This window comes from Dysidea avara, chromosome 3, assembly GCF_963678975.1.
Source record: "Dysidea avara chromosome 3, odDysAvar1.4, whole genome shotgun sequence".
Taxonomy (NCBI): Eukaryota; Metazoa; Porifera; class Demospongiae; order Dictyoceratida; family Dysideidae; genus Dysidea; species Dysidea avara.
The window spans coordinates 29,100,135-29,116,512 of record NC_089274.1 but is presented as its reverse complement, the minus strand read 5'-3'; the positions used below and the strand labels follow the sequence as shown (position 1 = coordinate 29,116,512).

Below are 16,378 nucleotides of genomic sequence, written 5' to 3'. Positions count from 1 at the left end.
ATCCAATTCCATAAACGTTGGAGACCATAACTCAGTGTTCAAGTAACATATTAACCTGAAAATTTCACCATGTATTCAGCTATATATAGTGGTGCTCACCACTGCCCAAATTTCAAGGCAATAGCTCTTTCCAATATGAAGTTATCAATTGTCAAAGTTGGCAAATTGGATGTGTGTGGAAGACCCCTTTTCGCAAATCCGGTCACATATGTATTATACAGCATATATAATTTGTACATTTACTGATAAAATATTTAAAATACATCTACTTCATCTTTTCTTCTTCCTGTAGTAAAGAAAAAAACACAGGTTAAAAAAGTCCCAAAGCTGGCCATAGGCCGGCTTTGGGGTATACAAATACAAAAAGAAATGAAATCTAATCCAAAACAGCCAAGCTGTAAAAAAAGTGTGCGGCCCTCAGAAAGGCTATGGTGAAAAAAGATGTGAAATCCAAGGTGGCGGCCAAGAAATGGCTGTGATGGTAGGTTAATGGTAAAAATTTTAATAATGACAATTTAGGTAAATTTTGTGAAGCGGCACAAAAATTCACCTGAATTGTCGTTATTAAAATTTTTACCATTAACCTACCATCACAGCCATTTCTTGGCCGCCACCTTGGATTTCACATCTTTTTTCACCATAGCCTTTCTGAGGGCCGCACACTTTTTTTACAGCTTGGCTGTTTTGGATTAGATATATATATATATATATATTAAAAGTAGGATAGAAGCCACTTATATCACACAGCAGCCATAGAATATTAGTTATTACCACCCATCCTTGGTTTAGCATTTGAATCATGTCAATAAGTGATATAATCTTTTACAACATACACATGTCCAAGGTAATCAACTTCATCATGCCAAGCTTGCATTCACACAACTAATATATACATACATATGTAAGCTTGTCACAGATATTTACTTTACTCGTGTACATTAGTGGCTATACGTATATAAACAGCAATTGAAGGCATTTGAATGAGTCAAAAAGTAAGCAGTACTGTAAGTAGTTAACCTTTAAAGGTGTATAAGCCACAATAGTAATAAAATGCACGGAAACACATGGTGTTTAAGATGGCGGTCAAGTGGCTACAAGTGGAAGTCATACAAACTCTAAACCGCATTACATACTTTATTGCATAATCAAGACACACGATAGTGTGTCATGCGGCCCAAGAAGCCGGCGCGCCACACCGTGAGTATATTGACAGGAAGAACGAAAACGTCATTTTCACACCTTTGTATCTCGGTGATCACTTATCTGATTGGAACCAAATTTGCTGCACAGTTGCCCGCCAGCCAAGGGAGTCTACATTCCAAATTTGAAGGAAATCGCTCCAGCCATTTCCGAGATACGAGCTGCCAAAGTTTCGTTTTTTTTCTTCATTTTTTTTTCTTCTTCGTCTTTTCGCACACTTGCAAAAATTGCTATAACAAGCAAACGCGTACTCCGATCGCCTTGAAATTTGGCACACAGAAAGGGAGTCCAAAGGCGAATCCTAGCATCAAATTTGGTACAAATCCGATGAATGGTTCAGGAGTTATGACCGATTATTCGCATAAAACAAGATTGATTTGTTGTCACGCCTACAGGGTAAACCGCTTCATGGAATGAGTTGAAAATTGCTATGTAGATGGAGTAACCATCGTAGGAGTGCCTTTTGGTGGTTTGAAAGGAATCCAGATAAAGACCACGGAGATATGACACAAAACCCAACCTGTGTCACAATTACGCGATCGATTTTTATGAATAAAAAAGTATTAGTTTTCACGCCTACTAGGCAAACCGCTTAGAGCAATGAGCTGAAAATCGGTGTATAGCTGGAATAATCTTCATAGAAAGTTCTTGCAGTAGTACAGAAGAATCGGATTACAAACCACTGAGTTATGATTCGAAAGCCAACTCCGTGTAGCAAATGCGAGATCGAAATACTCTAATAGAACAGTCACCCTAATAGAGCATTCCGCTAATTTATTTACTCCATTATAGAATTTTATTACATCACAAGTTATTCTGAAGGGAGTTCAGCTGCAAACAGTTAATCTTATAGATAGTTCAGCAAGAAGACAGTCACCATGTGGAGAGTTAAGCAAATATATCACTATAGAGATTCAGAACATTACAAGTCACACTGAAGAAAGTTCAGCTATAAACAAGTCATGCACTGTGTAGAGAATTCAGCTACAATTAAGTCACTCTCTAGAGAATTCAGTTACACAGAATTCAGCTACACACAAGTCACTGTGGAGAGAGTTCAGCTACAAACAAATTACCCTTTAGAGTGATCAGCTACAAACAAAACACTTTGCAGGGTGTTCAGCTGCAACAAATCAACCTTTAGAGCGATCAGCAATGAACAAATCAACACAAATCTACCTGTAGAGAGATCAGCTAGAAACAAATCACCCTGAAGAGAGTTCAGCTACAAAAGAATCACCCTGTAGAGACATCAGCTAGAAACTAGACACAATGTAAGGAGTTCAGCTACAAGCAATCAACCTGTAGAGAGTTCAGCTAAAACAAATCAACCTGCAGAGAGATCAGCTACAAACAAATCACCATATAGAGAGTTCAGCTACAAACAGATTACCTGTAGATAGATCGGCTACAAACAAATCAACCTGCAGAGAGATCAGCTACACACAAATCACCCTGTAGAGAGATCAGCTAGAAACTACACACAATGTAAGGAGTTCAGCTACAAACAAATCACCCTGTAGAGAGATCAGCTACAAACTAGACACAAAGTAAGGAGTTCAGCTACAGGTAAATTACCCTGTAGAGAGTTCATCTACAAACAATCAACCTGTAGAGCAATCAGCTAGAAACAAATCACCCTGAAGAGAGGTCAGCTACAAAAAATCACCCTGTAGAGAGATCAGCTAGAAACAAATCACCCTGAAGAGAGGTCAGCTACAAAAAAATCACCCTGTAGAGAGATCAGTTACAAACAAATTGCCCTGTAGAGAGATCAGCTACAAGCAAAACACCCTGTAGAGAGTTCAGCAACAAAGAAACCACCATGTAGAGAGTTCAGCTACCAACAAATTACCCTGTAGAGAGATCGGCTACAAACAAATCAGCCTGTAGAGAGTTCAGCTAAAACAAATCAACCTGCAGAGAGATCAGCTACACACAAATCAACTTATGGAGAGATCAACTACAAACAAATCACCCTGTAGAGAGATCAGCTAGAAACTACACACAATGTAAGGAGTTCAGCTACAAATAAATCACCCTGTAGAGAGTTCAGCTAAAACCAATCAACCTGCAGAGAGATCAGCTACAAACAAATCACCTTTTAGACAGTTCAGCTACAAATAAATTACCTTGTAGAGAGATCGGCTACAAACAAATCAACCTGCAGAGAGATTAGCTACACACAATTCAACTTGTAGAGAGATCAGCTACAAACAAATCACCCTGTAGAGAGATCAGCTAGAAACTAGACACAATGTAAGGAGTTCAGCTACAAGCAAATCACCGTGTAGAGAGTTCAGCTACAAACAAACCAACCTGTAGAGCGATCAGCTAGAAACAAATCACCCTGAAGAGAGGTCAGCTACAAAAAATCACCCTGTAGAGATATCAGCTAGAAACAAATCACCCTGAAAAGAAGTCAGCTACAAAAAAAATCACCCTGTAGAGAGATCAGCTAGAAACAAATTACCCTATAGAGAGATCGGCTACAAACAAATCAACCTGCAGAGAGATCAGCTACACACAAATCAACTTATAGAGAGATCAACTACAAACAAATCACCCTGTAGAGAGATCAGCTAGAAACTACACACAATGTAAGGAGTTCAGCTACAAATAAATCACCCTGTAGAGAGCTCAGCTAAAACAAATCAACCTGCAGAGAGATCAGCTACAAACAAATCACCTTTTAGACAGTTCAGCTACAAATAAATTACCTTGTGGAGAGATCGGCTACAAACAAATCAACCTCCAGAGAGATTAGCTACACACAATTCAACTTGTAGAGAGATCAGCTACAAACAAATCACCCTGTAGAGAGATCAGCTAGAAACTAGACACAATGTAAGGAGTTCAGCTACAAGCAAATCACCGTGTAGAGAGTTCAGCTACAAACAAACCAACCTGTAGAGCGATCAGCTAGAAACAAATCACCCTGAAGAGAGGTCAGCTACAAAAAATCACCCTGTAGAGATATCAGCTAGAAACAAATCACCCTGAAGAGAGGTCAGCTACAAAAAAATCACCCTGTAGAGAGATCAGCTAGAAACAAATCACCCTGAAGAGAGGTCAGCTACAAACAAATCAACCTGCAGTGAAATCACCTACAAAAAAGCACCTTGTACAGAGTTCAGCTACAAACAAATTATCCTGTAGAGAGATCGGCTACAAACAAATCAACCAGTAGAAAGATCAGCTACACACAAATCAACTTGTAGAGAGATCAGCTACAAACAAATCACCCTGTAGAAAGATCAGCTAGAAACCAGACACAATGTAAGGAGTTCAGCTACAAGTAAATCACCCTGTAGAGTTCAGCTAAAACAAATCAACCTGCAGAGAGATCAGCTACAAATAAATCACTTTACAGACAGTTCAGCTACAAACAAATTACCTTGTAGAGAGATCGGCTGCAAATTAATCAACCTGCAGAGAGATCAGCTACACACAAATCAACTTGTAGAGAGATCAGCTACAAACAAATCACCCTGTAGAGAGATCAGCTAGAAACTAGATACAATGCAAGGAGTTCAGCTATATACAAGGAAAATCACCCTTTAGTGAGTTCAGCTACAAACAAATCAACCTGCAGTGAGATCACCCACAAAAACGCACTTGTACAGAGTTCAGTTACAAACAAATCACCCTGTAGAGAGATCAGCAACAAAGAAACCACCATGTAGAGAGTTCAGCTGCAAACAAATCACCCAGTAGAAAGATCAGCTAGAAGAAGTTACCTTGTAGAGAGTTCAGTTACAAAGAAACCATCATATAGAGAGTTCAGCTACAAAGAAATTACCCCGTAGAGAGTTCAGCTAGAAGAAGTCACCTTGTAAAGAGTTCAGCTACAAAGAAACCATCATGTACAGAGTTCAGCTACAAAGAAACTACCTGTACAGAATTCAACTACAAACAAATTACCCTGTATGGAGATCAGCTAGAAGAAGTTACCTTGTAGATAGTTCAGCTACAACAATTCACCCTGTAGAAAGATCAGCTAGAAGAAGTCACCTTGTAGAGTGTTCAGTTACAAAGAAACCATCATGTAGAGAGTTCAGCTGCAAACAAATCACTCTGTAGAGAGTTCAGCTACAAAGAAACCGCCATGTAGAGAGTTCAGCCTCATACAAACTACCTTGTAGAGAATTCAACTACAACAAATCACCCTGTAGAGAAGAAGTTACCTTGTAGAGAGTTCAGCTACAAAGAAACCACCTAGTAGAGAGTTTAGCTGCAAACAAATCACCCTACAGAGAGTTCAGCTAGATGAAGTCACCTTATAGAGAGTTCAGCTACAAAGAAACCATCATGTAGAGAGTTTGGCTACAAAAACACCACCATGTAGAGAGTTTAGCTGCAAACAAATCACCTGTAGAGAGTTCAGCTAGAAACAAAATACCCTGTAGAGAGACCAGCTAGAAGAGGTTACCTTGTAGAGAGTTCAGCTACAAAGAAACCATCCTGTATATAGTTCAGCTATATTTCAAGTCACCCAGTAGAGAGATCAGCTGCAAAAAAATATCCTGTGGGGAATAATGGGCATTTAATAAATATATGTATACAATTTGTATAATTACTAATGAAATCAAAAATAATTGAAGTACTAAAAGTCTTCTTTAAGTTCCCAAAGCCAGCCATAGGCCGGCTTTGCAGTATACAAATACAAAAAGAAGTGATATCTAATCAAAAACAGCCAAGCTGTAAAAAAAGGTGCGGCCCCCAAAAAAGCCATGGTGAAAAAAGATGTGAAATCCAAGGTGGCGGCCAAGAAATGGCTGTGATGGTAGGTTAATGGTTACATTTTAATAACGACAATTCAGGTGAATTTTGTGCCGCTTGGCCTTGGCACCAAATTCACCTGAATTGTTGTTATTAAAATGTAACCATTAACCTACCATCACAGCCATTTCTTGGCCGCCACCTTGGATTTCACATCTTTTTTCACCATGGCCTTTTTGGGGGCCGCACCTTTTTTACAGCTTGGCTGTTTTTGATTAGATAGTAATAACTGTAGACGCCCGCTGTGCCATTAACAAGCTTGATGGAGCCATTAGCGCTATCACAAAATGAGCTGATCCTTTGGGGCCTGAACGAGCAAGAAAAGATGGCTTACATACGCATAGGGTCAGTAGTTTTGGCAGTACGTACCAATAATCGAATTTGCAAGATGAGTAGAACGTCAAGAAAACAGAAACGATTGAATCACTTGTCTAGGTTAACTGTTAGTAGATGCTATAAACGCTAGATGGAATAAGCCAGTTACATTGCCACAGCCAATTAATTCAATTCACATGTCTGGTGTGGGTAATTAATATTGCATTAACACATTAATTAACATAAAACATGAGTACTAATGAAGGTGCAGATTCTTCACAGATGAACAGCAGCACCTCTGCCATAGGTCAGAACACCTCCACTGACCTTGACATCAGTACTTCAAGTGTGAGTCCGTGTACCACACCACACCTGAAAGGCAGTAGAGTTATTAGCCTTGAGAAATTACATGATGCTATTCACACCATTACCCGTCACACTACAGCTTACCAGTCTGTGGTTGAATTGATAGGTGAAGTAAAACGTGATGGCCTTGGTTGCATTCTATTAGCTAAATGCAGCAAATGTAGTGAGGAGTTCATAATAAGATCATGAGACAAAACAGATTTAACAAGGGAGGATGGTACAAAAAAGACAACGTACCAAACAAATGTAGCAGCTGTGATGGGCCAGATGTCTACTGGTGGTGGATGTAGCAGCCTGGAAGAATCCATGAGCATAATGGGTGTACCCTCACTGTCAAAAACAATGTTTATCAACATTGAAAGATGCTTAGGATTAGCCTTCGAGGACTACCTCACTGAGTTAGTGTTGAAGGCTGGACGAGAAGAAAAGCAAATAGTCATACGAAATGAAACGCAACATCATGAAATACCTGCCATCAGTGTTATTGTTGATGGGGGGTGGTCCAAAAGATCACATGGCCATTCCTACAATGCCAACTCAGGTGTTGGTGTTATATTCGGTTCTGCAACAAAGAAACTTCTTCATAAAAGTGGGCGGCCGCCTGGTAGCCGCTTTACCGCCACTTTAAGTAACAACTATTTTGACAGCAGTTAGTACTGTTTCTCTACTTGTTTCACGGAGGTGACCTAACCAATTGAGTGAATTGATGAAAGCGATGCTATGTGAACAGTGTTACAGTGGACCACACTAAGTCGCAGATCGACTAATAATTTTTCCACACTACCAGAATCTACAAAGTTCACAAACCTCAAAATTTATTTGCGGGTTACACCCTGTGTTAAACCACTATAGCATGGCGAAGGAACATTGCATAACAATTGACAAAACTAGTACACCATTTTGTTCTTTATGGTGTCAATAAGCTAAATGCAAGTCTGTGTGACCTTCCGTATATGTGACCGGATTTGCAAAAAGGGGTCTTCCACACACATCCAATTTACAAACTTTGGCAATTCATAATTTGAAATTGGAAAAAGTTGTTGCCTTGAAATTTGAACAGTAGGGAGTACCAACATAGGGTAAGGAATGGACAAAATTGCAGGACACAATGTTATGATCTTCCAAGTTCATAGAATTTTTTTTACCTGCATCACGGTGAGTATTACATCTGTTAGTTTCCAACATTAACTCGTTTTAAATGCTTTAAACTTCATTTAAATGCATTTTGGCCGCACGACGTGAGTAAATACTGGGGTGAAAGTCACGAAACGAAAGTTGCGTGAGTTCTTTTTGTGTCAGGATGAATAAACCCAGGGACGATTTTCCATTTACCATTGGTGTGTAATGGACGCCTTCTCTCGGAAAGTAGAAATATCGTCTCCACAGCCTAAACATCAACCGCCCATAGAAATTAACTGATTGAAACTCTTAAATCATGACTGTTGTGATTGAATTCTTTGCTGTTTGATATGTTTGTTAACGCGAGCCGCAGTGTAATTACGCATTCCTAAGCACAAGTCCTGAATGCTAGACAGACCAGACCCTATTTTCAGGGCGCTTGTATAAGCACCTAAATAGGGTCGGCGACACCAGACTATAGTAGCACATGCGTGCACGTGTTTTGGCTTTTAGGGTTGTATGGAACACCACTTGTTACTATACACTAAACTTGTGAACATATCCATGATGTAATTAGATGCATAAATACACAAAAATGTTACAACAACTTACAGTCTGTGTGTCCAGCATATATCATGGTAATGTCCATCAAAAATAAAATATATCACCAGCAACAAAAGATTTATTTCAAACACATGATACACATATACATATAAGTATTATGAAGAACATGTCATGCACATCACTTGCATTAATTGCTGTGACTGTCTCTGGGAAAACCGGTCTAATCGCCCATTTAAAAGTATCAAGAAATGCCAGTTTTAAATATTCAGAGTAGTGTGGTTTGCCAATGGTGGTGGCTATGCATACCAAATTTTCACTCATTTTACAACAATTTATTACCTTCCAGATTATCCACTGAAGAAGTAGTCAACAGCTAAGTTTCCCACCATTTTAGATAGTTTTTAAACCGAGGTTGACTGTATCAGGCAAGCTCCAAAAGGGTGGGAGGCGGAGGCCTGGAAGGTGGGCAAGATGCTGTTTAAAAGATTGAAGAAGAACGTGTTGGAATGAATTAGGCCAAGTTATGGGCCATTCAGGGCTCAAAACCGGCTAAAATGAAAGGAAATTTACAGCACAGATCATTTCCCAATACCACGGAGCTGTACAGCTACACACAGCCATCTCCTGGTTGGACAGGGCTCCATCAAAACCCCAGACTACTCGTACGGCTTACCACTATGCTTGAAAAAAGCAGCTAGCAAAAGCAGACCACTTTACTCTGGTCAACTGTGACTGTGAAATTTGATAGTGCATTCATAAAGCTTTGCGTTTGTGTGAAAAAATCAAACTTCCTGTTTCAGGTGATAAGACTGGTTTTCACAGATCCAGTCACATATGGACTAGTCAGAGTTGTAAATACAATGATTCAGAATCATACTACGAAGATTTTCTACTCAATTGTAATGCATCATTACTGGTTAAAGAGCATTTACATTGTAAAACCTCACCAGTAAGGAACAACAAAGCAAACTGAACTACATAAAATGCATTCAGAAACATCTCATACCAAACAGCTGTCTCAGAACTTAAGTTAAAAGATTCAGGCACAAACTTAAGATGAAATAATCTATTTTATTTTAATAAGATAGAAAGATATTTAACATAGTGTCTATGCAGGCAATGAGGACAAATACAACATCATGTTCTAAGTTTCTAAAACAGTAGACTTACGAATGGAATGATGTAATTTTCACCATCGTGTTCGCCATGAACAGGGAATCCCTTTCTTCAATAAGGAAAAAGTGTTCAAATATTTACGGAATATTTTCAATAATATGTAAATATTTCACCCATTGTATTCAATACTTAGAGGGAAGTGTAATAGGCTTGTTTGTACTAATCAACACTAAATTTCTTGTTTACAAGCAACTGTCAAGTGCACAGGAATGAGTTGCAGTCCAATTAGTTATACTACAAATTTAGGCTTGCGCGATTGTGTCGGGTTTTCGCAGATCTTGCTTTGTAACATAATTGCGACTAGTGAACCCACATGTACCACATCAAAAGAAAGAATGGTACCAGACTTGATGTTTCCATCTGAACGTGCACCCAAACTATCAATTACTGACCCGAAAGTGAAGTAGCGAATACACTTCATTTTCAGCTATGTTCAGCTTGTTACACAGCATTACAAGTAAAGAACTGTAGCTAAGAAAAAGTGTCTCTACAATCAATCCAGTCACCACGGAAAATACAGATGATTCCTGTTTACAAACATAGGGAAGCTATCATGCGCTACTGTGAATCTGACACCTTGGGTTGCCAACAAGCAGGCTGAAGTGACATCAAACAGTGAAAAAATCAAGCCTGCACCATAGCAATTATAATAAGATATCACTAAACAAGGCATAGCTTGAAGGACGGAGTTATTGCTGTTTTTACTAAATCCACAAAGAACAGGCTCAATGAGATATGTATACTCTCATTTCCCAAGCCTTAAAATTTTTAAATCCTTTGTCCCCTAATACTAGTGATGTGCATGATAGGTAAACATGTTAGTAGTTAGTGTTACAAAGATGACCAAGTATATAAGTATGCAATAACTTACCGACTGAGTATCCCATCAAATGTGATGATAACATACATAAAAAATGAAATAATAACATTGTTATAAACAACATTTGTGATGTACCACATGCACTACTGTTATACTAAGTATGTATAAGTATGAAATAAACAGTAGTGCATGAAATATGGGAAGTCATCTACACCATTTAATTAAGGACCAAAAATTGTGTGCATAGTCTACCCTGAAAGCCCACACGTTTTATGATTATTGCGCATTTAGTGTTTTTAAAAAATATAATAAGTTTATAGCATTGACAAAGCCTCTACAAGTGCTCAATTGTATAACAAATTATACTAAAAGATTCGCCTGACAATAATAAACAACATTATCTAACTTACCAAAGTGTAGAACCAATGTCTTAAAAGCACTAAGGTGAGTTTCAAACACCTACACGCGATCGATTTCTTCGTGACACAATCAATAAAAACAGTCCGCCATTTTAGTTTTTTAAAACTGCATCACGTGATCTTGTATATCAAATTATTCGCCTCTAAATGGTGAGCACTCTGAGCTTTATTTGAAGTTAATACGATGAACACAGCCAAAGTTATGGAGCGATTTCTACAAGGTTAGTTTTATTGTTGTGTAAATATTAAATGTTTGTACTTTGTTAGGAATTTTACACAGGCTTAGTTTTGCGTGATAAGTTGGCCTTATATACCAAAAGAATCGCCTATGAATGGCGAATACAATGGCCCCTGTTTCGATCTAATAGCTTCATTTGTTGTGGAGTTATAGCTCTTTGTTTACTGCCAATAATCTTGGACGTAGTATTACGGCGCTGGTCTTTCGAGCAATACCTACTTTGGACGTAATATTACGGCAGCGGTCCTTAAAGGGTTAATCAACTCTTTAGCCATATATTCCCAAAGCACAACTGGAGGTGTATGAAATTTTCATATTTTGTTATATGTACTTAGTTGTTAACTTTACTTGTACCGCTTTATACTTATTTGTTATATTTGTATCTCTCAAATACAGAATCACAGAAAAGAATGATAGTTAATATTAGGGCATAGCTAACGCACTCCATAAATTACTGGCAAGTAGAGTATACTGCCTTCTAAAATGTGGTGAAAAGAATGTCTGTAATCAATCTGCTTACTTCAGCCATCATTCTACATTATAGCTACCCAACACACAAAGCCATTGAGATACTACCTATAAATTAACACTTTAGTGCTGATACAAACGAGCACAAATTAAGTCTGTGATGTGTGCACTTTCACATCACAACTACGTAAAGCTAGTAATACAAAACAAAATATTTGTATTTAACCGACAATAGTTTGCTTTTTACATTTTTGCCCTTGCACTGTTTGCACCTTGCTACAAGCTAACTGATGGAGATATGTGTTGTATACCTGAAAGTCTACTGTGGGTGTGAAAGGGTGTAACAAGGAGAAATGAGCACCAACAAATTATGGGTGATAAGTGTGCTAAGTAACAAGTCAACACAGCCAGAGGGACCATATCATGCTATCATGAATTGATACTTTATGTTGTCAGCAAAAAACAAATGGCACACAAAGGACAAAGGCGAGTCCATAATACGTGTATTGTACTGCAGTTGGCAAAAGGGCACGAATCTGAGGATGAAGCAATATTGGACAGTGAAAAATTAAGCCCATAGTCGTACAACATTGTCAAGCTGGAGGCAGTCAGCATCAAATTCAGCTAAATAGAAAAAACTTAAATTGCTAGTATTTAAGTATAAACCATGTAAAATGGTCCCTAACATGCATTTTCCTCTGCAAGTAAGTCTGTTATAAAATTAATACTGTCTTGAACATCACTTTCTGATGAAATTGCTATATAGTCCGGTAGATATAACTGAAAAAAGGGGTGAACCTGGAAAAAATTCGAAGAAAGCTGAATTTGGTATCATTAGAAAGCAAATTTTTCATAGAATAACATATCCAAAATCCTCTAAAATCCACCCCGGGGAAAATTTTTTATAGCCAATTTAGTATTGAGGCATATATGACTGGATTCAGGAAAGTGGATCTTTCATGCATATCCAATTTACCAACTTTGACAACTCATAACTTCAGTTTGGAAAATGGTATTGACTTGAAATTTGATCAGTAGTGAGCACCAGCATCACTTATTAGATGGAGAAAGTTTCAGATTGATATTCAACTTGAACACTAAGTTGTAGTTTCTCAATTGGATGTATTTGCAGACCCATTTTTGCAAATCTGGTCATTTGTGACCAACAAAAATGTGCTATCCTTAAATTATTTTTTCACAAGAAACAGTTTCCTTAGCACTTCTGCAACTCTCTCTTCCACATTTTGCAACACACTAATAATCCATGTTTGCAACAAGAGCATAATATCGCTACCACATGGATTTGCAATAGAAAGCTGGAATATATATTGTACAAAATTAATTATATGATCTATGAGATTGGTCCCATGTCTACCATCATCGGTTGCAGCCTTAGTCCTTCTAGTTTCCAGCCCCATATTAAGTTCCCTCCACTGAATAACTTCTTGTATCAGCTAAAACCATTGATCCTGAAAGCTCCATCCAACTGCAAGGGTTAGCACACTTTCACAGCTCGCATATGTAATAACTTTCTGATGCCATCATTTCCATGTACTTTGTTTTGTATACCTGAGACTAAATCAGACTGATTCCCATCAAACTCCAACTTTTTCAACATGTGCAATTGTTACATTATATAATCCATCATTAACTTTTCAATTGTTTGTACATCATTTGATTGCTGACTTTACCTATTCAAATGTTGCAGACATTGTATCACAGCCACCCAGGCATGTAAAAAGAGAACCTAAATATGTGCCCAATAAAGTCATCATTTTTCCAGATCTTCAAATGCTTTACAACCTCTGAATGAAAAGAGATATGTACTTGTCGTCATGTTCTGCTTCCAGCGTGCACCAGTAGCACAAGAACTTCATTGTTGTCATCAGCTACAACATTCACTCTACTTCTTTCAATTGCAAAATTGAAGTGCGCATTGGACCATCAGTATGTCAGAATCTCCATGTGTGCAATCAGTGTGTAGGGCTGGCAGCATCCCCAGGTATGTTATGGTACGTATGTGTAGGTGCAGATATTCAGTCAAGTGAATCTATGGAAACATACAAAATCCAGGAAGTTTTCTTGCAAATGAAAAGAGCAAACATCAATTGATTGTCCAATATCTGAGAGATGATGGCCAGGTTGGACATCGGAGTAATTTGGATACTGACACACTGATCGTTCAATGTGCACTTCAATATGCAATTGAAGGAAGTAAAGTGTGTTGTAGCTGATGACACTGATGTTCTTGTCCTCCTGCACCAGTGCATAGCAAGTATATATTTCTTTCAGAGGTTGGGAAACATTTGAGTATTGGAAAATTGATGACATTATTGGGCACATAGGTCCTATTGTAACGTCATAATTACATCTTCTCTTTTCGCATGCTTGCATGGAGTGGCTGTGATACAACATCTGCGACATTTGAACGGGATAAAGTTGGCCTAATCAAGAAGAAAATGATGTGCAAATGATTGCAAGAACAACACACTTTCACAACTTGTATGTGCATCTACAAGTTATTCATTAGAAGGAACTTAATGACTAACTTGATCCATTACCATAATGGAGCTGGAAACTAGAAGGATCAAGGCTGTATGCAACTGATGATAACAGACATGGGACTAGCACCAGAAGTCTTAACTTAAATTTGTACAATATAAATGCAAGCTTTCTACTGCAAGTCCATGTGGTAGCAATATTATGCTCTCAGTGTAATCATGGATTAAAGTATGTTGCAGCATGTGGCAGTTGCAAGGGAGAGAGTTGCAGAAGTGCAGAGGAGACTGTTTACAATAATTGTGACAAATATATTTGTTCAGAACTTACATGATAGGCACCTTTTTTATTTCTATAACTAGTCTTATCCTTATTTCATACAGCTAATATTGATTGCAATGAATTTCTTATGAGAAAATATTTTAAGAATAATATGCATTTTTGCTATTAGCCACAAATGACCAAATTTGCAAAAATAGGTCTATACTAAATGCATTTAAGAAAGAAACCACACCTTGGTGTACAAGGTGAATATCAACCTGAAATTTTCTGCAACTAATAAGTGATGCTGGTGCTCACTACTGATCAAATTTCAAGTCAATACCATTTTCCAATCTGAAGTTATGAGTTGTCAAAGTTGGTAAATTGGATATGTGTGGAAGATCCACTTTCCTAAATCCAGTCACATATATATGCCTCAATACTAAATTGGCCATAAAAATTTTTTCCCAAGGCGGAGTTTAGAGGATTTTGGAAATGTTATTCTATGAAAAATTTGCTTTCTAATGATACCAAAATCAGCTTTCTTCGAATTTTTTCTGGGTCCAACCTTAAATCTACTGGACTAATACCATGATATATCACGATACAACAACATTATTATTTTTTTTAACACGACTACAATATAAAAATTAATATATCACAATAATTGATATAATCAATATATTGCACATCACCAGACTAGCTATATATGACCATTTCAGCGAAACCTGACTTGTTCACACAAGCATGCGTATTGAGAAAAACGAAATTTAAAAAAAAAAGTAAAATTACGCATGCTACAAAAAATAATCATGTTCTTATTGGGTAAGAAGAAAGTCTCAAATTGATTAAAGCTATATACCATCTTATTTGCCTGCTCATGGAGAGTTCAAACATCTTGTTTCATTTCTGTAGCCCCAACGGTATGCATGTCATGTGAGTTTGTTTACAATGCGGTAAACACAATCATCGTCATTTCTTCAACAGAACCACCTTCATACCCATATACGTAAGTGACTACAGGGCTAACACTATACCTTGGTTGACTAATCCATGGTGAATATAATTGTAACATTGTAGACTAATGCAAATAGAAGTTAAGGCTGCAAATGTAAGTGCCTGTGGCTTATTTTCAATATAGTCGCTGTACAAATCAATTGTCTTGCTCTTCCTACTGTCTAGCACTATAATTCCAAACTACTCACCACAGAAGGCTGAAACTTTGGTGATCGATCCATTCTTTGTACACTGCAGCCAATGCTGAGAAAATACAAATAATATTTGAAAGTTGTGAGAACAAGAACTTTAGGTTTTGGCTGAGACAGTCAGATATGCCTAACCAATAATACTGACAAGCTGTCCTGAAGGAAAAGCCAGGCAGCTGGTTATTGGGTGATAATTTTGGGCTAGAAAGCCCAAACCTCCAAACCTACACAGTACGTTTACCGTATGATATTTACCTAGAAGGTAATTGAATATTGTACAACTAAACTCTGAGTAGTCAGTCAGGAAATACAATATTTAATTATACTTACCATAGTTTGTGATATACTAGCATTGATGTTTATGGAGTGTTCTTGTATAATACTCCTGATAGTAGGGGCATCTCCTTTCTCTATGGCTTCCACTAGCTTAATTTTCTGCTCCTATACCATATATAGCAAACACCATCATTACAATGTGTTCCTACTTACTTATTCCTTTTAATCACAACACAATCAATCATTACTCACACATTATGCCTTGTGTTACACAGTTTAACTGTATTTATAGAACAATTTCTACAATTCCATCTTTATTTTCATGGCTTTTCAATTCTGAAGGCAATATCCTTTTCACTGGCCATGGTTATCTCTAGGCTGTTGTTTTTTTTTTGCATATATGCAACCCCCAAAGGTAGCTTTTACTTGCTCTCTATACTGGCAGGAAGAAAGTGTTTTGTGTGTTAGTAATAAAATATTTTCACACTTAAATAAAAGCAGAAGAAAAGTAAGGTGTGATAATATTATAACCTGAAGACCCAGAGTTATGGTACCATGAGTGGGGAAAGGAGATTTAGCAAAATGGCAGAAATTGTAGAACCGTCGTTTACTGTTTATGGAGAGCCTTAGAACACCTACTACCAGTTAATTATTATTCAAGTGTTATAGA

At 37.6% G+C, this 16,378-nt stretch overlaps 1 protein-coding gene across 3 annotated transcripts in view; it reads right to left on the bottom strand.

The window, feature by feature from the left end:
• The window catches only part of LOC136250636 (uncharacterized), a 96,988-nt gene that overhangs the window by 74,285 nt on the left and 6,325 nt on the right, over window positions 1–16,378 (bottom strand). For all 3 annotated transcript variants that reach the window (XM_066042862.1, XM_066042861.1, XM_066042863.1), the window contains 2 exons: window positions 15,763–15,873; window positions 8,395–10,396 (listed from right to left, as the gene is read on the bottom strand). In XM_066042862.1, coding sequence (XP_065898934.1) covers window positions 8,395–8,412 — 18 coding nt within the window. In that variant the 5' untranslated portion in view covers window positions 8,413–10,396; window positions 15,763–15,873. The remainder of the gene's footprint in view (window positions 1–8,394; window positions 10,397–15,762; window positions 15,874–16,378) is intronic.